Source organism: Lontra canadensis, unplaced genomic scaffold (assembly GCF_010015895.1).
Source record: "Lontra canadensis isolate GAN:19392208 unplaced genomic scaffold, GSC_riverotter_1.0 scaffold60, whole genome shotgun sequence".
In the NCBI taxonomy this organism is placed as follows: Eukaryota; Metazoa; Chordata; class Mammalia; order Carnivora; family Mustelidae; genus Lontra; species Lontra canadensis.
The window spans coordinates 5,957,892-5,978,922 of NW_022631054.1; the positions used below are offsets into that span (position 1 = coordinate 5,957,892).

The window sequence follows — 21,031 nt, forward strand, 5'->3', positions numbered from 1 at the left end:
ATGCTCTCTGGGCATTTGCGGAAAGAACTGATTGTGCTCCTACAACGGTACTCGCCCAACCAGTATTTACTGATGCCCGCGATGTCCTGGGGGGGGACAAGGGACACAAAAACTGAAACGGACTCGGACCCTGCCTGCTCTCATGTTGCTTGGAGATTAATAGAGCTCGGATCTCTGCGTAAGTAGCTTCGGTACGAGATATGAAGTGTAAAGGTCAAAGGTACAGGTAAAAATGCTCGGGAGTTGGGAGGGTGACAAAGTCTGTAAGGAAGTGGCGTCTGAGCAGGTCTAGATGGATGGATGTGGTTGGGATATGCCGGGATAGGGAGGAGGAGCCAGCCTGAGTGAAGGTAAAGCCTCAACCAAAGGCAGAGTCAGGGTGTGATACAGTTCGATCTAGCATGTAGCAGGAAAGTAAATGCAGCCAAGCTAGAACAGCTTATCCTCCCTCTTCAGCAAATCAGACGGTGGTTACTACTACCACTTCAAAATCAAAAGGACTCAGTTTCCCCTTTTCCACACCCAGTCTGCTTTGCATGTAACTTATCCTTCCCTGACCCCATAGAACATTACATCTGCTGTGACCTTCAGCTTACAGACCAAAGGAATGAATAATGAAAGAAAACTAAAATGTTTTCACTAGATTGGTTTGAGAAAGCTAGAGGAATTTTCACTCTGGACAATCAGGCTTTAGAATTGGAAATTTGACGAAACAAGAGCCTCGTCTTAAAATGGAGGTGATGGCGGTGGCGCTGATTTTCCAAAGACTTTAACTTCTAGATTATGAAAGGAAAGCATTTTCTTGCCAGGTCTGGGACTTAGTTACATCTGAATATATACTTTGAAGGTAGGACACATCCTCAGAGGTCATCTAGTCCAATCTCTCTCCTAAACAGAGTCCACTCTGTAGCACCCCAGCTGATAGATAATGCAGTGTACACTTCAGTGCTCCAAGGGAAGAGATCTTGCTCACTATTTCAAAAGGCAAGCACATCCACTGAGGTAAAACTTTGTTTGGAAGTCTTCTATTTAGACTAAAAATCACACTCACTGGAGCTTAAAATGGAACAATACAGGAGTAGTCTTCCATCATTTTCATGACAGCCCTTCAAATATTAAGTTGCAGTCTTCGTTACCCACTAAGTCTTCTCTGTTCACGTTAAACATACTCCGTTCCTTTGACCATCCCTTCTATGCTGATGTACAGTGGACCTTTCTGTGATGATGGAAATGTTCTACAACCATACTGTTCAGTAGAGTAGCCACTGTGGATTGAGCATTTGAAATGTTGCTACTGTGAATGAGGAGCTGAATTTTTTAAATTGTAGTTCAGATGTGGCTAGTGGCTACCGTATACAAGCCACAACCTTGTATTTTTAAATGCATTCTCCCTGTTGATCATTCACTTTTTTACATGCATTTGAGCTTCCACCAAATGTCTAGCGCCTACAATTCAATACTAACCAATACAGCCTTAAGGATGACTGTTTGCACCTGGACAATATTTCTATTAATGCTTTCCAGATGGAATTTTTTTTTTTAATATCCAGAGTATATGTGGTTCATAATGATAATCACTGGAACTAGTATTTTGTCAGCAACCGGAGTGCCTAAACTTGTATCACTGCATTTTTTAACCTAAACATAAGACTTGACATTTCAGCTTTTTGGCTTAGGCCCAGAAGTTGGGGTACTCCAAGTTTATCATTTTCAAACTTGTTTCAATATAATTTACCAACCAGCCAACTTTGTGTCATTTATAGATTTGGCATTACACCATGTGACCCATACGTAGTCCTTTACAATTTATAAGGTACTTTTCATCTGTTATATTTAATTTGATCCTTACAACAGCCTTGTGAGGTAGGTAAGATATGAAATCTACATTTTATAGATAACGCAGCTGAATGAAGCGTAGCAGGATCTGAATGGATGACGTCCTTTTTCTACTCCATTGAGCATCTTCTTGTACATTCTCTTCATCCATATCCTTGATAGAAGTGATGAAGAGGATCTCCAGAGGCCAGGCTGACTCTGAATTCTTAAATAGCACTGACTGATACAACAGTTTAAACAGGTCAGTTTCCTCTTAAAAATGTGGTTATCCAACCCACTAGTTGCCCTTTTGTCCAAAAGGATGGTACAGGAGACAGTAACCTGACTTATGTAAACACTAATACTAGTCCCATAGTAGAGAAGCAAATGAGGGTCAGCTGCCAGAAAAAAAATTCTGCTTGTCTGTATTCCACAAAGGGACTGTCATACCAACTGTTTAAAGAAGCCAAGTCTCCCTCTCTTTGAAAATCCCCATGGGGCCACGTTTTATTGTTCTCATGGTTCTTAGCACTTCCTATCCCACATTGTTAATTGCTGATGTACATGTCTTATAACTAACTTCAAGTCATTCATCTCTAACACCCAGCACTCAGCCTACTGCTGAGCATGTAGGAGGCACTCAAACTGGTAAAAGATAAACCGATTCAAGTGAATGTTCTTCCAACAGTATCTGGCCCCCCTCCAAAAACAAACTTGTGACTAGAAGAGACACAGACCATTGCCACATTCTTGCCAACATGACTGATTAAAATGCCCTTAGAATTAGCTCGGTCACAGTTTCCAGCAAGTGCTGAGGCTTTTGCTAGTTAAATCAGCTTTCATTGATGTGTTCGGTTTTCTACGTGTGTTTTGACCAAAGAGTAAAAACAGGTTCTCTAACAATAGGGTTAGAATACATGAAACAGGATGACTCTTAATAATGTCAAGTCAGTCAGTAAGGAATATAAGTCACCAATAAAATGAAAACATCTGACTGTAGGTCTTCCAAAAGAAAGGAAAAGGACTAACAAACAAGAATATAGTGCTTTACCATTTACAGATCTTTCACATACATTCCATTTGACCCTCACAACAACCCTGTGAGGTGGGCAGCGCTGATAGTATTCTTCTCATTTAACAGATGAGGAAAGTGAATCTCAGAGCAGGTAACTGAAGTGCCCAACGTTCTACAGTTAGTAGATAATTTGTATTAATATCAGTCTTTGGCCTAAAAATTCAGCACCCAACCTCGCCTCATACTTGCTGTACCTACTTCACAGGGATAATGAAGATAAAATGAATTCAAGGCTAGAAAAATACTTTGAGGGAAAAAGCACTATATAATTATACCCGCAAACTATAATTTTCCACAATATATGGCTCATTCCCCTTCTCATCCCAGCTTGTGCATGAACCCAGAATTTTATATTGCCTCAGTTCTGTGCTCAGCTGAGCAACTAAGTAAGGCAGGGAAACAGTGTGATCCTGTTTGGAGTTATATAAATTACAATCAGGGTAACTGCTAGTATAGCAAATTGAAAAACAACACAGGCCAATGTGCAGCTAGGACCCACTGAAGCACAGAGCAAAGCAAGGCAACATCATCAGATAGGGCATGATTGCATAGAAGGAAACGTGGTGTCAGAGTTCCAACTGGCACACACACAGTCATCTAAGGCAAAGTGGTGGCAAAGAAGAGTTATTTGTTCCACATTATATAAACACGAGCAGAAGATTCATGGGAACCCATGCAAAAGCATCTTCTGTCACACTGATCTCTCCAGCTGCCTTCAGAGGATATAAACAACAGTGTCATCTTCATTTTAACAAATGACTGTAGCTGTGCTCATATCCTGCACTGAACCAAGGAACAGCTCCATGCTGAACTTCCTTGGCTAAAATACAACCAGTACCATCATTGCTAGTCAGACTAATAAACAGAATGTCTTTTAAGGTAATGAATTAGATGGCTGTGTTTAGATTTTTTTTTTTCCAGGATTCACTTTGGATTCTCCTGCTTTTAAGACCCAAAGAAAGTTATATTGAGTTTTTATTGGTGATTCTAAGTATATGTGTTTATAACAGTTAAAGTGTGATAGGTGAATTCAACATATTAAAAGAGTTCTAGAGCATCTGTTCAGAAAAGGTTATATACTATACAAACTATTCAAGTCATACAAAACCATTTTTTCAGTGTCTTTTCAACTGAGAAGGATCCTATTCAGCACGCTTCTCCTCCTGAGGTGGTTCATACTGAGCAAGCTATAGGGCAAAGACAGAGTAGTTTAGGTGAATTTTATTCTAAATTGGGTAAAAAAAAACTTAATAGTAACAAAATGAGTAGTTAACTATTCAATTACTGAATCAGGAACTTTATATGAATATCCTATCCATTTTTAAACCATTTAAGATTGATACAATTTAAGATTTAATACAATCAAATGTAATGAAAACTCTTTTCATATAAACCTTTAAAATTACTGGGAAACCAATGCTGAATTTCAGTTCATGACTGCACTGCTCAAATACTTAATAATGCAATAATCTGTCTCTTTCTTCCTAAAGATGCTATGGCTTCTGGTAAAGGACTTAACTCTTTCTCTTTAACAAAAGTTTACTGAACTTTCTCTTAAAAAGCAGGAAAAAAGAATAATGTAACATATATTAATCTAGCTAGTCAGTGAAGAGGAGCTCATGTCTTTGACTTAAATGGTGCCAAAGAGTTAGCTGATAATTTGTATTGTGGAATCTTGGATTATTTAAGAGGCTCTATTTTCTGTTATGCTGATTTAGGTTATTCCAATTAGTTGAGAGATTTGAGAAGATAATTAGACTTCACTGTGCTTTAGTTTCCTACCTATAAATCATTCTGTGTACCTGTTTCACTTATCTCGCAAGGTCGTTGAGCAGATAAATCACATTATAATAAATGCCTAGAGTAATGTAAAATGCGTTATGTGATTCAGAATGTGGAAAAACCTCAAAGACTTAGAGTTGACTAATTTGAAGTTTATGAAAAGTCTCACAGGAGTTTCAACAGAGAAAAAACTTGAGCACAGACAAAATTAAGTGCAAACAAATTTATAGAGATAAACACATTACAGCGCCAGCACATACGACTGTGCAGGTTACACACTGCACAACTCTGAGAGGTGCCATTCGCAAAGCATTGACCTTACAATGACCTACTTAAATCAAGTGCTTAGGACTCCCAGAACTCTCCATTTACTCATAAGCAGCATTAACCAATGTTCTCATCCTTTTTTTTTTTTTTTTTTAAAGTAGGCGCCATGCTCTGCGTGGAGCCCAATGCAGAGCTTGAACTTAAGACCCTAACATCCCAAGACCTAGGCCGGCATCAGGAGTTGGCGGCTTAACCAGCTGAGCCACCCAGGCGCCCCCCTCATCTTTTTCTTGATGCAGGTTCCCAAGAAGCTCTTCTTGACCACACATTGCTTGTCCTATTTACAATTTGTGGTTTTCTAGATAGAGCATCAGTTCAGCCTTGTAGTTAATCAAGATTATTTATCCTCCTCCCTTCCCTACTATCCATTTTAGTGAGGTTTTGATCTTTTAATCATTAAGGGTGAAATTATTTTTAACATGAATTCTTTTAAAACATTTACCTTTGTTTTCAGTTTTTTATTTTCTTCTACAATAGCTTCATATTTCTCTTTCATTTCTGCCAGTTCTAGGCGAAGCAGCTCTATTTCTGGATTTTCTGGAGTAGCAGCTCCTAAGTGATGCTTTAAAAAACTAATACCAAAGTTAAGAATTTACTTGAGCTGAATGAAACTAATGAAATAGCTCAGAGCAGTATCAATATCTCTGATCATGGTCACCCCACCTTACCACCACCATTTACCCAGAGATCATCATCGCAAAACATAAAGGAAAGTAACTTTTTCAATCGTGAAAAATATTTTAAATATTTATCTATGTGAAAAAATAAGAGTTCCAAAAATAAGTCCTTTTTCTGACTTGAAAGATGAAAAGGATACTCCAAAGCACTATTAGGTTTCTCTGGTTCTTCATATAAGGCTACCAATACTGCAAATCAAAAAGCAGAAAAAAGCAACAATTAAAGTCTTAAATTTGAATGCCTGAAAATTATATAGCCCAGTAAATGTTAAATGCCTGTTATATGCCAAGCACATTGCTAGGACTGCCATACCATACCATAGGACTGGTAAACAAGGCAGCTAAGGTCCCTGCTCTCAACAACTTTACAGTCTAGTGCAAAAGCAAAGAACTAGACCAAAAAAAACAAAAACAAAAACAAAAATGCATCAAGTGGCAATACAGGATGATGGATTATGGGTGCACTTTGGAAGAACACCTAACTCAGCCTAACGAACCAGGGAAGGCTCCCTAACAAAGGGAAATAAGACCTGAGACTTGGCTATGACGGTTTCAGATAAAATGGGAAGGTGAGGGGGTGGGTAGGGCAAGAGAACAACACATTGAGGAACTGAAAATTCAAGTATGGCTAGATGGAGCCGTGAACAATGTGGCAGGAAAGGAAGCTGGCAAGGTGGTCAGGACGCAGACCAGGGAGGATCCTGCAAGTTTGGTTGGACTTTGATCCTTAGAACAGTCATATAATTAAACAGTTTTAAGCAGGAGAGTGACAGGATCACTCTTAACTACTGTGTGGAAGATCCTGAGTGGGACAAGGATGAAGGCAGGAAGAGCAGTTAAGAGGCAGGTGTGGCAATCCAGCTGAAAAAGATAGCAACCTGCACTAGAGTGAGGGGGGGCGGTGAAAATAAAGTAGATAAATTTGAGAAAAATTTTGGAGAGAATCAACAGGGCTATGGTAATTACTGAAAGAAGCTTTGAATTCAGAATGTGCTTCATATACAACATGCTACATAACCACCAACCAAAGACTTTACCAGTTATCTGCATGCTCAAATCAACATTAAAATAGATGTTTTAGTTTGTATCCAAAAGCTCATGTCAGCACTACCTTGCTCATCTTCTACTGAACAAATTCCTCCGGGAATTTACTACTCAGATAAAAGTCTCTAGACCAGTGGTTAAATTTTTTGTGCATGGAACACTTTGAAAAGTGACAAAAGCCCAAAAATGTAACTACACACAAATAATGTCCATCTCTAGACTCCAAGTTAAAAACTGTTGTAAAACAACTTACACGCTTCCTTTTTTAGTTTTAATAAATCATCAAAATAGTATAGACAGTATGAGAAAATCAAATGGCAATGACTTTTTAACACCCTGCACTGAGTTCTGATAGTTATTCTTCTAAGTATACATACAACCCTATTTTTTGAGAAATTGGTAGGTTTACATCACCACCACCCTCTCTCTTCAATATGTTTTTCTTTAAATAACACACTCAAACCTGTTTCTTCTTCCATTAATTTCCACTGATCTCTGCCAACTAACGTTATAAGACATGAATACTCTTATCCTTTTCTACCTCTTCCCCACCCCATTTCTTTCAGCTTCTAAATTTCTGTCTGTGGTACTATGAGGTTGATAATTACAGAACATAATGTAAATGTCAAGTTTCCTGTGCTTTTCTATAGATGAAATATACTTCCTTTTAATCAGATAAGAACTCAATAGCTGGTGTTTCCCTTTTTGCCTTAGCAGGAGGGATTTTTAGAGGTTGATGTACTCAAAATAACTCAAATGCTTCTTTTTCCATATGACTTAGTTTTATCTTTAGCCGTCCTTTAGTGTGTTAATGTTAGAAGCAGTTTCAGATCCTCTTGGAAATATGCTGTATTAAAATTAAATATGTGTAAAGTAGCCGTGTTTGAAACTGAAAATCAAATTTTAAATAGGTCACATCAGTAGAGACATTATGTTAAATTCTCTATTATTTAGGAGACTGGAAATCTACAGAGATTGAGAAGTTAGATGCCAGTAGATGTGAGCAAGGGAAAAGAAGCCTTCAGGGGTTTCCAATCTCACAAGGGAAGATCCATGAACAGCCACAAGGCGGTTACTTCCCACCAAGGTCATTTATCTGTCTTCTAACATTCTTTTACTCTGTCCAGCCACTCTGGCCTCCTTGCCTTCCTGGAATGCTTGACATCACATTTCATCCAGATCTCTGCTCAAATGTTACTTGAGACCTTCCCCCATCACACCTTATAAATGGCACACCCATTGCTCTTTATCCCCTTTGCAGTGTTTTTATTCATATAATTTCCCACTGGCTGGCACTATGTATTATCTGTCTCCTCCAAATAGAATATAAGGTCATTTAGAGCAGGGGCTTCCACCCACCCCACTGCTGTATCCCCAGTGCCTGGAACAGAGACCTGAATAAAATGATGAAAGTTAATTAACTTATGGAGTTTTTCTTTTTTTTAAGGGGAGGGGTCAATGAAATTCCAGCCTTCTGTGACACTTCAGGAGAGGACAGAGCACAGCACTTTCATAGAATACTCCTATCATGTCTGCTGAAATTTAATTGCAAAGAGATAAGGAAACTGGTACCTGAACCTAAGGTTGGTAGCAATTCAGAATTCTCAGCCCATACATGGGAATTAAAAGTCCTGCTTTCTGTTAAGACCCAGAGTTAATCTCCCAGAATTTTCTCCTAACCTTTGCTTCCGGCCAAAGAGCAGTTACCAAATTAATTCCCACACACTTCTCATGTGGAGCCAGTCATCATTCCTGACAGCTCTTCTGTTCTATACCCTTGAAAGTCCTAGCCAATGAGCTGAATGATACATAGCAGACATTCACATTATTGCTGAGCTAATGAAGTAAGCAGTACCCCAGCTATCTCTTGGAACTCTCCAGTTTGAAGCTCCTTATTCATCTTAGGTCTTGAATCCCCTTGGAGAAAGAGATACAGTGTAACAGCTTCCATCTTAAAAAGTGTAAACAATATAACCATTTTCATGTGCCCTCAAGCTCTTTAAACTGTAATTCTACTTATGAAATGTGCACAGAGCAGGAATTGGTATAGCCTACGAAATGGGGGTTGAAAAACCGCAGCCAAACTGACTATGAATCGCCTACTTGGGGGATTGAGTTCACTCAGTTACTTTATAAGCAACTTTGAAATCAGGTAATTTTCCCACTGGCCCTTTGTTCGAGGGGAAAATGCTTCTTTACATAATTTTGACTCCGCAAAAACTGTAAAGAGAGAGGAATTGGGATCTCAAGGTCTTTAGCAAACGTGCTCGCTGCGACCGCTCGAGGCAAAGCAACGGAAGTCGGAGGGACTTTGCAACAGCTGCAAGAGTTTCACTCCCCGCCCGGAGAGCGGTAGTGTGAGCGAGGCACCCCCAACTCCGGCGCCGTCCGACAGCCAGACGTGCGCCAATGCCTGCTGAACCCCGAGGCCCACCTAGCTGGACCCCAGACAGATCCCACCTGTTCCCCTTCCTTCCCTACGCCTTGGCCCGTCGGGGGCTCAGCGCCAAGGAGCACGGCGTGGACACGAAGAACCCTCTCCTAGCCCATGCTCACCCTTGGTCAGCGTGTCCAGCACCCCCGACTTCTCCAAGTACCTCCGGAACTGCTCGCGCTTCGAGTCGGCGGCCTGAGGAGACACGGCGGGTCAGTGGCCAAAGCCCAGGGGCCGGAGCAGGAAGAAGGCGCTGGGAGTCCGGCAACCCCGCCTCCGCCTCGCTACCTCAGGCCCCCAAAACCTGCGCGCGCGCCCCCATTCCCACCCTCAGCCGACCAGCGGCTGGCTACCGCCCGCACGCCCCCAGCCACGCCGCGCCCCCCTCACTTTGTAATGGGCCATAGTGACAGCGGCAGCGGCGTAGCTGGCGCCCGAGACCGTGGCTGGCGGGCTCTGAGCCGCACTGCTCATGCGCGGAAGGGCGCGCGCGCCTGCGTACTTGCAAACCACGGTCCGAGATCGCAGGGGTGTGGCCTGTTTTCATGACGACCAGGACGCTGTGAGTGTCCCATAGTGGGCTAAGCTGAGGGAGGCTGCGTACGCCCGCCTCTCTGCTCCCAGAGCAGCACCTCTCCTTCCTCTTCCGGTCCTTGCTGCGATTCGGTTGCTTAGCGAGAGGCGAGGTTTTGGTAACTCCGGACTGGTGTCCAGGTGGGGCCAAAGATGGGCGTGGCGCCCGGGGGTGGGGCTTGCGGAGGCTGGTAGAGCTGGGACTGGAACCGGGTGGGATCTTCGGACACCCGTCTGGAGCAGACCTGTCTCAAGTGGGACCTCATTAGGTGTGGCAATCTATACGTGCTGGTTTCTTGGCTCTCATCCTGAAAAGGTGCGCACGACCGACGCCGGGCAACTCTTGGGTATGCAGTGTCTGGAAAGGAGTGCTTAGACCCGTGTGTTTCTGCTCCCGCTCTTACTTTTGGAGTTCGTTTTGTGGCGGGCTTGATAGGGGCCTCTGGAGGATGAGAGGTAACGTACTAAGCTTTTGAGCGCTTAATGTGTGCCAGGCACTGTACTAAACACGTTTCTTATTTTAATTCTCATGCTATCCTTGTAAGGTGGGAGGTGTTAGTAAAGTGGCGAAGTTAGAGGACCAGGGAGTGTAGAGCTACGACTCCAGTCTGGGTACTGAATCAAGATGCTATAAAGCCATCAATCTTTTTAAAATTTTATTTACTAGATAGCAATATTATCACTGTACTCAGGAGACATCAGGTTGCAGTCAATAAAGAAACTAAATTAAGTCCCAGGGACAAACAATTGAACCATTGTCCAGAAATAAAAGATTAGCAAGTAGAAAGAAGAATTATGCAGAACAAGGAGTCTCCTAAAGCTGTACTCCCTTCAGGGAAAAAGCTGTTTCCAAACCATTAAGCCTCGATTCTGAACATGTGACTTTCCCAGAATCAGTTTTCATGAATTCTAAAGGAAGCCTCTGAAAAAGTAATCCTGATTTGGTAACTATGTCTTTGAGTTTAAAACTGCCCCTTCACCATTCAGAATTAATCTCTATTTCCTTTTTGAATTGGGTTTGCAGTGTCTGCCTTAACACTGGGTCTTTAGGGCTACCCGTGTCTTGCCAGCGCTCCACCACCACTAGGGTACTTCTGTGATAGCTTAATATGCAGAATGTCTAGAAGCCAACAGCTGTTCAGATCTGAAGGTCTGTGGGAGCCCGCCTACCAATGAGGTTGTTTGTCAGCAACCCCAAATGATTTGGAGGACAAGCAGTAGGATTATTGCAGCTTCTGACCAAATCAGATTCAAAGGACAACTGTCCCAAAGAAGCAGGAGTATCTGGAATGTCAAGTGACAGGCAGTCTCCCTGGGAAGGAGGAAGGGTGCTAATTGTGCCCTCTCTGAACTGGCCCTTCAGGTTTCCTTTAGGAGGTGACACCTGATTTTCATCTTCCTTAGAGGGACCCCATGTAGCACTAGGCCACAACTGTTCCCAGGCACAGGTAGCAGGTAGAGGGAAAGCCGTTTGGGATGACTGCCCCATGTGGTTGTCCAGATCTATAGCAACACCTGGAATAGAACAGTGACCTCTAGAGCAGTGGTTCCTTTTGCTGTCTTTGCAGTCAATGTCTCTCTTTTCCCTTAATGGGTTACCCAATTCTTTTCTAAATATTTTATGAGTGTCTTCATTATTACATGAGCTGATGTGTTGAAGATGACTACAGGTAGCGCTAAGTGTGTGCATCTCATCAGAAAGTACAATTTCTTGTTTATCCAAAACACATTTCTCATCATTTCCGCTGTGATTGTCAGGATCCACCTGAAATGCAGGTGAATTTAAACTAGGGCACACTGCTGTGTGTTTTTGCTTTTCCATTAACAGGTAATAATCAGGTGCAGAAGAGAGTCTCTTCAGTGAATTTGCAGATGTGCTCTGATACTTGGCAAGATTTTGTTTTGACTTGTTCGCAAAGAATTCATTATGCTCATCCTTCCATTTATATTGTCCCCAAAGCCCTCTTTTAATCTTTTTAAAACCTAGGTGGAAAATTTCTAGAACATTTAAGAGAAGCGAAACAGTGGCTATGGATTGCATAAATAGTAGGAATATTGTCTTTTCTGTTGGTCTTGAGACAAAACAATCAATTATATTTGGACACGGGTGGCCATGGCATTTAAATAAAGGCTCTAAATGAAATCCATATAAAAGATACTGTCCAATCATGAACCCAACCTCAACCACGGAGCGAGTGAAAATGTGTATCACGTAAGTGCAAAGCAGTGTTCCTCTGAGTGGAGCTTTATTTAGTTTTCTTTGTTCCAGCTGACAAAGTTCTTGCTCCAGTCTCCTTCGGTCCCCAGGCATTTCAAACTCCACCCCCTCCAGTGCTCCTCTCAGCTGAGCTTTCTTCCTCTGCCTCTCTTTCTCCAGAACCCTCAGTCGGTATAAAGCATGGCCCATATAGACCAGGGACGGTGAAGACACAAATATCACTTGCAAAACCCAGTATCTAACAAGGGAGATAGGAAAGGCCTGGTCATAGCACACATTTCTGCAGCCGGGTTGTTCTGTATTACAGATGAAGCCAGACTGCTCGTCATTCCAGACATCCTCAGCTGCTACACCCAGAATAAGCATTCGAAATATGAACAGGATAGAGAGCCAGATCTTTCCAATTATGGTGGAGTGGATGTGAACTTCCTCCAGGATGCCTCCAAGGAAATTCCAGTTCCCCATGTTTATTTAGTCAGCCATCTTCACTCTGAACCCCATCAAATAGGAGACAGATAAATTCTTCCATTCTGAAGGACATGCTATTTCCTAAAGCAAACCTATGGCGAAAACATGAACAAAGCATCACTCTCTTCGTGTGCGGGTTACTCTCCTCTTTCCCTAGAGAACTGTGATAATCTTACCAAGAATTTTTTAAGCTATCAGGAATTTAAAATCACTTATGTTTAGACATTATAATGCAATGAAGAAAAAAAAAGATAGTTGGAGGAGGGGTTGTATATATTCTCTATGAAGAATAGAACTGTAGATGGGGTGCTTGGCTGGCTCAGTCAGAAGAGCATGTGACTCTTGAACTGGGGGTTGTGAGTTCGAGCCCCATGTTGGGTGTAGAGATAACTTAAAATAAGTAAATAAAAATTAAAAAAAATAATAACTCTAGGATTCCCTATAAGAAAAGAGTCTTGTTATTGTTAGTTGAAGTTTATTACTGTTTTACTTTGTTTAACTGAGAACTTTCGGGGAGGTTCCTAAAACTACTGACATGATCTTACAAACCTCTCTGTTAAGATTATATAAAAATTGGGACGCCTGGGTGGCTCAGTTGGTTAAGCTGCTGCCTTCAGCTCAGATCATGATCCTGGGGTCCTGGGATCGAGTCCTGCATCGGGCTCCTGGCTCGTCGGCAGGGAGCCTGCTTTCTCCTCTCTCTGCCTGCCTCTCTGCCTGCTTGTGTGTACTCTCTCTCTCTGACAAATAAATAAAATCTTTAAAAAAAATTATAACCAAAATCAGTGATTTTAAAATCTCATTTATACACAAAGGAAAATGAATGTGTTTCATTTGCTAATTCAGTAGGATATAGCACTTAATGAAAATCAGAGGAAACAGATCTGGCTCTTGCTATCAGAATTTAGATTTGTTTTTTAATCCATGTTTAAATGTCTAAATTCTCTTGGCTTTCTGACAGTTGTTGAGCACTTTCAGAAATCAGAAATTTCAGTAATATTTATGAATATTCATAAAATTCTTAATTAGCTATGAAAAATTGTGTACATTTTTATCATCTTAAAATGAACTCCAGTTAACTAAGTAAAACTTAAATTAAAAAAACAGAACTTCAAGATAAATACAAATAAAAAAAGAACTCCAGAAATTCTCAACTATTTTTGTCCTAGCAGAATGTTTTTAGATAGTTCTTGAAATAAACAGATGGCTGTGGTGGTGGTGGTATTGTAGATATTTTCATTGTAACAATATTTGACCTACTTAGGACACATAGCTTGCTTTTATGGAAGGAACAGTGTAATAACAGAGCAAGTTATACTTTAGATGCTTGGATTATCAAGCAGTACATTCCATATTAAGGTAGAGATTCTAGTGTATCTAAGAGGAAATATATCCTACAGGAAAGATAAAAAGATGAGTGTTTTCATAACTCTCATTTAAAATATCAATGTGTGTTCTATATCCCTTATATAAAGGGAAATGTTACACAGTTAAATACAATACTGGGATACTGTAGCTAAACAATATGTTCATCACAAAAACCTTATGAGGTAGGAATATTGTTTCCCCAGTTTACAGATGAGGAGACTGAGGCACACCTAAATTATCCAAGGTTGGGGCAGCTGGGTGGCTCAGTTGGCTAAACATCCAACTTTCAATATTGGTTCAGGTCATGATCTCAGGGTTGTGGGTTCAAGCCTCACATCCAGCTCTACACTGAGCACAGCATCTGCCTGGGACTCTCTCTTCCTCTCCCTTTACCCTCCCCCAACCAAATGAATAAAATCTTTAAATTACCTAAGGTCACACAGCTGGAACTGGCATTGAAAATCAGTGTAGCTCTAAAGTCAGGTCCTGTTCTGTTTTTCCTCTTTGGGTGCACTTAAGATTTGCATGAAAGAAACATTAAGAAATCATCTGTTTTCTCTTAAAAGTTTACTTAAATTAGGTATGTCAAATAGCGATAGTTTGGACTTCTTAACTGATTTTAAAGTCTTTAGTTCCTTTTCTAAAGCTTCATTCAGTTGAAAAGATTTACAAAAGCATCAACCTTCTAAAATTAGTTGTACTTCTGAGATAGAGAAAATTTCTATTTAACTTTATTATGAATAATAACATATTCTTTGATCCAACAATCCAAAACACTTTAAAGCGTAAGCAATGGTATCATTCGTGTTGTTTTTAATAGTTGCAAATTGAATATGTCCAAAGTAATTATCATTACAAGAAAGGCAATGTTGTACATAATAAATAATAGTGCATCTATAGTATGGTACTATGCAACCAGTAAAAATGATAAATATATACTAATATAAAGAGACATTTGATATATTGTTTCAGTTTATAAAATAGAACAGTATGACCCCATAATCATATATTTGTTTATATGTAGAAATGCATATGAAAAAGCCTAGAAGGAAATTCATCAAGGTATTAACTATGATTAAAAAAAAACCTAAAGATATTAAGTATGATAATCTCTGGGTGGTGTAATTACAATTGACTTATTTTTTTATAATTACATGTATTTTAATTTGTTTTTACCATGAGCACTTCTATAATCACCAAAAAAAAATTTGTTTTTCCTTAAGATACAAAAGCATAGTATTTCCTGAAAGGAGCAGTAAATTAGCTACAAATCTTAAGTTCTGAAGCTTTCCTAAATGACGTGAATACTAGTCTACAAAGACTCAATCCCACAGAATTCAAAAGCAAAGAATAAAAACACTTCAAACAACTCTTTCTTAATTTGGTAAAACAGAGATTAACACAAACCTGTTCAGATAAATCTGAGAAGCAAATTGTGTTTGTTCTCTGAAGGTGTCCCTTCCCAGGTGTTGCAGGTGTAGTGCAGTTCAATTCAATGCAGTGAGCTAGCCATCTGCTAAAATCCATTTGTGCTCATTGTTCCTTTTTCTAAAGCCACTCTGTCCAATAGAACTTTTGCAACAATGCTGAAACAGACTCTCTCTGCACTGTCCAATAAGGTAGCCACTAGCTACCATAGAGCCATTGGGCACTTGCATCATGACTTGTGTAACACAGGAACTGAGGGGTTTTTATCTTATTTAATTTTAATTAAAATTTAAGAGCTGCATGTGCCTTGTGGCTACTTTATTGGATGGGACAAATAAAGAATATTTCCAGTATTTCTAATAACACAGCAGTTTAGAAGACTAAGGTTCTGAGCCCCAAATTAAGCTGAATAGATGGTTCCTCTATAATTCAGAGACGTCAAATTGAAAACACCAGATGTTTGTATGTTATTTTTTTAACAGTAATTTTGCCCTCTGGGGAGCCCAATTAGATATCACTGTTTTGGGTAATGTGAACCATGTTTCTAGTACCGAAAACTCTTTCTGACTAAAAACAGTTTCTTTTTTTTTATTTATTTGAGAGAGAGAGACAGAGAGAGAGCATGATGGGGGGAGGGTCAGAGGGAGAAGCAAACTCCCTGCTGATCAGGGAGCCTGATGTGGGATTTGATCCTGAGACTCCAGGATCATGACTGGAGCTGAAGGCAGTCACTTAACCAACTGAGCCACCCAGGCACCCCTAAAAAAGTTTTCATAGTTAGATGAATTCTGTTTCTCTGTCTAGTTTTCTGTTAGGAACAATTAAATTTCCATTTAGGTCATTGAAGTTCTCTCTTCTGAGCTAGTGACCTGATGGGTTGGCCATGACAGATGACTATTTCTTCTCTGAGCTTTTGGTTTTTTCCCTTAAGATTTTTTATTTTTAAGTAATCTCTACTCCCCAACATGAGGCTTGAACTCAGAACCCTGAGATCAAGAATGGCAGGCTCTTTAGCCTGAGCCAGCCAGACACCCCTTCTCTGGGCTCTTTGCCAATTAACAGATACTTTTCAGATTAAATGCAACTATTTTACAGGGGAAAAATTATACATTTATATTAATATTTTTGTATATTATATAAGTTACATATGTGTAATATATAAATTATACATAAACTATTAATAAACTTGAAAAACGCCTCATTAGTAGTTAGATAAATACAAATTTAAAGGAAGTATTATTTTTTCACTATGAAAATGCAGATTTTTTCAAAGATTTACAATATCTGCTTTTGGTAAATGTATACGGAAACTTACTATCACCTGCTCTCAGTAAGAATGTAAGTGGATGCAGTTACTTAAAAGGCAGTTTAAATCTATCAAAATTTACAGCATTTCTGTTTCTGGATGCTTAAAATATTCATTGAGCAAACATACTCAAAGGTATCCTGCACCTAGGAAGTACACATAACACTGTTGATAATAACACAAAATCAGCAACAGTGTCCAGTAGAGGCGTGGTTAAATAACCACAGTACATCTTTATCATCCCACGACTCAGAGAATGGAAGTCTCTAACGTCACATTGTAGAGCAAGTTACAGAGCCACACCCCTAGTATAATCTCATTTATCCTGTTAAAACCTACAGTTCATATGTACGAACTGTATACATATGTATGAACATATACATAATATGTATATTTAATTAGAACAGAGATTCTGTTCTAATTAAACCCAGATCTTTCTAAGTTGAGGTAAATCATTCTTATAAGTTATACCAGTCACCTTCAACTTGTTCTCTGAACTTGTCCCTTTGGGGATGCAGAGCAGATTCAGTGCCATTTAGTACAGTGAGGGAGCCAGGCATCAACTCAAATCCATTTTCCTTTCTGCGCCTCATGGATAGAAAAAGGTCTACGAGAACATAGCCCCAGCTGTTGACAGCAGTCATCACCAGGGAAAAGAGCAGGTTTGGGGTGGGAAGGTAAAAGAACTTTGATTTAAGTTCTTGTTCAAATCTTTGTTTAACCAAAAACATATGCATATTCTCATACTCAAAAAACTTTTTTTTTTAAACAAATCTCAGATCAGTTTTTCTCAAAATGCTGACATAATACTTGGCATATTTCAAAGTAATTATGTATGCTCCTTTCAGAATAAAGCAACATGTTTAGATAGGTGTTCAAAAATGAAACATGTCAATGATGAAAGAAAAAAATTGTATTTCCTGTGTTCAGATAGCCCAATACTATTTTGGAAAAAGGGTGACCAAGGCACCTAGGTAGCTCCTTGGTTAAATGTCTGACTCCATCATAGCTCAGGTCTTGATCTTAGGGTTGTGAGTTCAAGCCCCATGTTGGGCTCCATGCTGGGCATGGAGCCTACTTTTTTTTCTTTTTTGAAAGGGGTAGAGAGAGAGAGAGTGCAAGGGGTGAGGAGGAGCAGAGGGACAGGGAGAGGGAGAATCCCGAGCAGGCTTCGTGCTGAGCTCAGAGCCTGCTGGGGGGAGGGGGGAGAAGAAGGGGGAGGCACAATCCTGTGACCCTGAGATCATGACCTGAGCTAAAATCAAGAGTGAGCCACCCAGCTGCCCAGACATGGAGCCTACATTTAAAAAAAAAAAAAAAAAAAAGGCTAACAGTCTGGGTTCTATAATAAGAAAGGAGACCGGCTTCTCAGCTTTCAGATTTGACATTTTACCTTTTGTAAATAAATCCTACCCACTCCCAGGAGAGCCACTAGCCATGTAAAGGATGAGAATCCAGAGTCTGGGATTGCACCAGAAAGCTAGTTCTAGGTTCCTCAGGATCCTAGACACACTTGAATTTTAAACTGGCAGTCCAGAAAATTTTCAGTCTCCTTTTATAAGATATTTCTACCATCTATGATGCACTCACAGAAATGTTTGTTCTGTCCTCCCATGATACTCTCAGCTTTCAGTATTTGGGGAACATAGCCTCATTAGAGGAGGAGAGAGTGGGCTTTCGAGTCATTACCAATCTTTAAATCAGTGCCCTCTTAGAGAAGTTACTTGATTTTTTTAAATGATTTTCCATGTGGTCCTCTCTAGATAGAGTAATCGCCACCTTTCTGGGTTGCTGAAAAGATGAGCAATAATGTATATCAAGCACCTCAAACAGTGATCTGTCCACCCCCAACAGTGACAGAAAGTGATTATCAGTAGTCTGGCACAGGTATGAAAAGTTTTTATTATCAGCACAGTACAGTATTTGTGAATTCTATCAAGCAGTCTCTACAGCATACCCTCCAAGGAGAGCAAGTCTCATTTAGATACATATGATGCACACCATGTGTCTGGAAAGAGCCAATCCCTGCTTCTTCTATCCCTTCCCTTTTCTCTCTTCCTTTTCCCTCCTCTGCGTTCAGAAGCTCCTTCCCTAAACCCTAACCCTTTTTGTAAACAGTCTTTGAAACTGAGGACATCGGTCATGTTCTGACCTCTTTAAAAACAAATTGTTAGCATTTGCAAGGACTTCTTGGTCTCTTCATAGACTTCAGTTTTTTTCCAGATGGCTCTTTGCATTCCTTGGTTTATATATCATGAGGCAGTTCAGTTTGCTGGGGATAGGAAAATGTTGAAAAACACGGCAAATAAGACACAAGCGAAATAAGCTGCAATTGCTATCCAGAACCTTGGGTCCTTCAGCAGAGCCTTATCAAAGCAGCTAAACACAGTGTAACCTATGGACATTCCAGCGAATCCACCTGCAACATGGGCTGCAAAAGACACCTTGGGAGAAAAAGGGGAGACATGAAAATAAGCGAAGAAAATGCTAATTGCATACTTCAGTTGTGTCCCTCTTCCTAAAAGACACATACCATCAGAGTCAAACAAGAGTCTTAAAAGCCTGAAGGACAAGGAGGTAAGCGAAAAAGAGACCCAAAACTCCCATGTGCACAGAGAGGAGATGTTCTGAAACCATGCTGAGCTAAAAAATGTCATTTCATCCACACACCGAATGCACAGGACTGAGCCGTTCTTTCTCATTCATTCTCTGTCACCATCACATTCAGGATGGTTCTGTATAATGTCAAGAGGAGGTGTTGTATGACCACAGGGGATCTCTGTAGGAGCCGCATCTGACCCCACATAAATGGAATGTCAGAATGAAAACACGGATGACGGAGACACACATATGCCAGCAGAAACTACCCAATTCAAAGACTAATAACGGGTGCCTGGGTGGCTCAGTGGGTTAAAGCCTCTGCCTTCAGCTCAGGTCCTGATCCCAGAGTCCTGGGATCGAGCCCTGCATTGGGCTCTCTGCTTGGCAGGGAGCCTGCTTCCTCCTCTCTGCCTACTTGTGATCTCTGTCTGTCAAATAAATAAATAAAATCTTTAAAAAAAAAAAAAAGACTAATAACAAGAAAACTGGAAATCTCTGTCGTTTTTGTTTTTTTTTTTATCTTGCAAATTCATCTGGACCAAATTTTCAGTGCTGTTTTCCAATCTGCTTTGTATTCTCGGCGGACAGTGAAATCCCTTCTCTCCTGTTTTGCTCCCAGGAGTCCCAGGAGGGCAGGTGCAGAGTAGTAGAGTCGGCAGTCAGGGCTCTGAGAGAATTAAGTGAAATGGAGAATCCGAAAATCTGATTTCCTCAGGAATCTGTTCACCTTCCACTGAAAAGTGTGGCTGCCCTAAATCACAGAATTGTTGCCCCTATTTGATGACCCTTTTTGGCTACTGATATGATAGCTGAACAAGTTCTTGTTAAAAAATAATAAATGGAACTCACCGGTGACCCGTCCACAGGGACAAAGAACCTTCTGTAGAGAGCAAATCCCATATCCGACCCAACTAGAAAGCAAAACAAATTGATGAAGACCCAGGACCACCAGAGCAATACACCAGATGTTTTGGGTTCTCTTCTAGTCATGGTAGCAGCTAACATTTATGGAGACTCACTCTGCCAGGTGCTATTATAAGAGCTTTAAGAGTATCAATTCGCTAATCCTCATAAGGACCCTATGAAATGAGTATGCCATTATCCCACGTGACAGATTGATTCATCCCACCTGTATTTGGTGGTTATCCTCTATGTTCCAGGCACTATTCTAGGTGGCGGAGATACTCTAGTGAACAGATGAGACAGCCCTGCCTCTGCCTCCTGGAGCTGATGGTCTCATTCCGGGAGGCACACAAATTAGTAAAACATAAAACGTGCAGTACAGCAAATGGCACTAAGTGCTCCATTAAATGGGCAAAATGCAGAGAGGGAGAAGGATTAGGAATGCTGGGAGTAGGGTGTGATTTTTAATAAAGTCAAGGACAATCTCACTGAGAATATGACATTTGACGGAGATAAGAGAGCAAGCGATGCTCACATCTGAAGTAAGAGTCTTCCAGGCAATGGGAAGAGCAAGTGCAAAGTCCCTGTGGCAGGAATGTGCCCGATGTGCTGGAGGACGACCAGAGCAGCTGAGCTGGCTGAGTGGGTGGTTTTCAAAGTGTGGTTTCCTGCCCCTCCAAGATCAGCAGCAATATTCACCTGGAACTTACTATAAAAGAAACTTCTCAGGCTCACCCTAGAATTCTTGAACCAGAAACCCTGAAGATGAGGCTAAGAAGTCTGTGTTTTAACAAGACCTCAGGTGATTATGGACTGCACTTGGGGATAAAATGTTAGGCGAGGAGCAGGGGACAAATCACGTAGGAGCTTTATGGGCCAGTGTAAGGACTTTGGCTCCAAGTGGTAGGAAACCTTTGAAAGCTTTTGAGCACACGAGTGATATGATTCAACTTATGCTTTGGTTGTTGTTGTTGTTTTAAGATTTTATCTATTTGCTAGAGAGAGAGAAAGA

At 40.6% G+C, this 21,031-nt stretch overlaps 3 protein-coding genes across 8 annotated transcripts in view; all 3 read right to left on the reverse strand.

Moving 5' to 3' along the window:
* Window positions 1-2,639: 2,639 nt before the first annotated feature.
* On the reverse strand, window positions 2,640-9,652 carry MYCBP (MYC binding protein). The gene is made up of 5 exons (XM_032877321.1): window positions 9,545-9,652; window positions 9,277-9,349; window positions 5,817-5,865; window positions 5,442-5,571; window positions 2,640-4,077 (listed from the first exon to the last, which is right to left on the reverse strand). The coding sequence occupies exons 1-5, from the start codon at window positions 9,626-9,628 to the stop codon at window positions 4,033-4,035; spliced, it is 381 nt and encodes a 126-aa protein (XP_032733212.1). The 5' UTR covers window positions 9,629-9,652; the 3' UTR covers window positions 2,640-4,032.
* Window positions 9,653-10,758: 1,106 nt separating this feature from the next.
* On the reverse strand, window positions 10,759-12,429 carry GJA9 (gap junction protein alpha 9). The gene has a single exon (XM_032877322.1). The coding sequence runs from the start codon at window positions 12,408-12,410 to the stop codon at window positions 10,866-10,868; it is 1,545 nt and encodes a 514-aa protein (XP_032733213.1). The 5' UTR covers window positions 12,411-12,429; the 3' UTR covers window positions 10,759-10,865.
* Window positions 12,430-18,398: 5,969 nt separating this feature from the next.
* Window positions 18,399-21,031, reverse strand: part of RHBDL2 (rhomboid like 2) — a 50,308-nt gene continuing 47,675 nt past the window's right edge. For 5 of the 6 annotated variants that reach the window (XM_032877328.1, XM_032877325.1, XM_032877326.1 and 2 more), the window contains exons 7-8: window positions 19,966-20,027; window positions 18,399-18,959 (exon numbers count right to left, since the gene is read on the reverse strand). In XM_032877328.1, coding sequence (XP_032733219.1) covers window positions 18,780-18,959; window positions 19,966-20,027 — 242 coding nt within the window. In that variant the 3' untranslated portion in view covers window positions 18,399-18,779. The remainder of the gene's footprint in view (window positions 18,960-19,965; window positions 20,028-21,031) is intronic. The other variant, XM_032877327.1, reaches the window with a different exon arrangement.

Coding starts and splice junctions, on each gene's coding strand:
- MYCBP (XM_032877321.1), bottom strand. CDS start 9,628: ATGAGCAGTGCGGCTCAGAGCCCGCCAGCCACGGTCTCGGGCGCCAGC. Junction 5,866..9,276: donor GCTGGACACGCTGACCAAGG/GTGAGCATGGGC, acceptor TTTGATTTGCAG/TATTGGTAGCCTTATATGAA. Junction 5,572..5,816: donor AAACCTAATAGTGCTTTGGA/GTATCCTTTTCA, acceptor CTTTGGTATTAG/TTTTTTAAAGCATCACTTAG.
- GJA9 (XM_032877322.1), bottom strand. CDS start 12,410: ATGGGGAACTGGAATTTCCTTGGAGGCATCCTGGAGGAAGTTCACATC.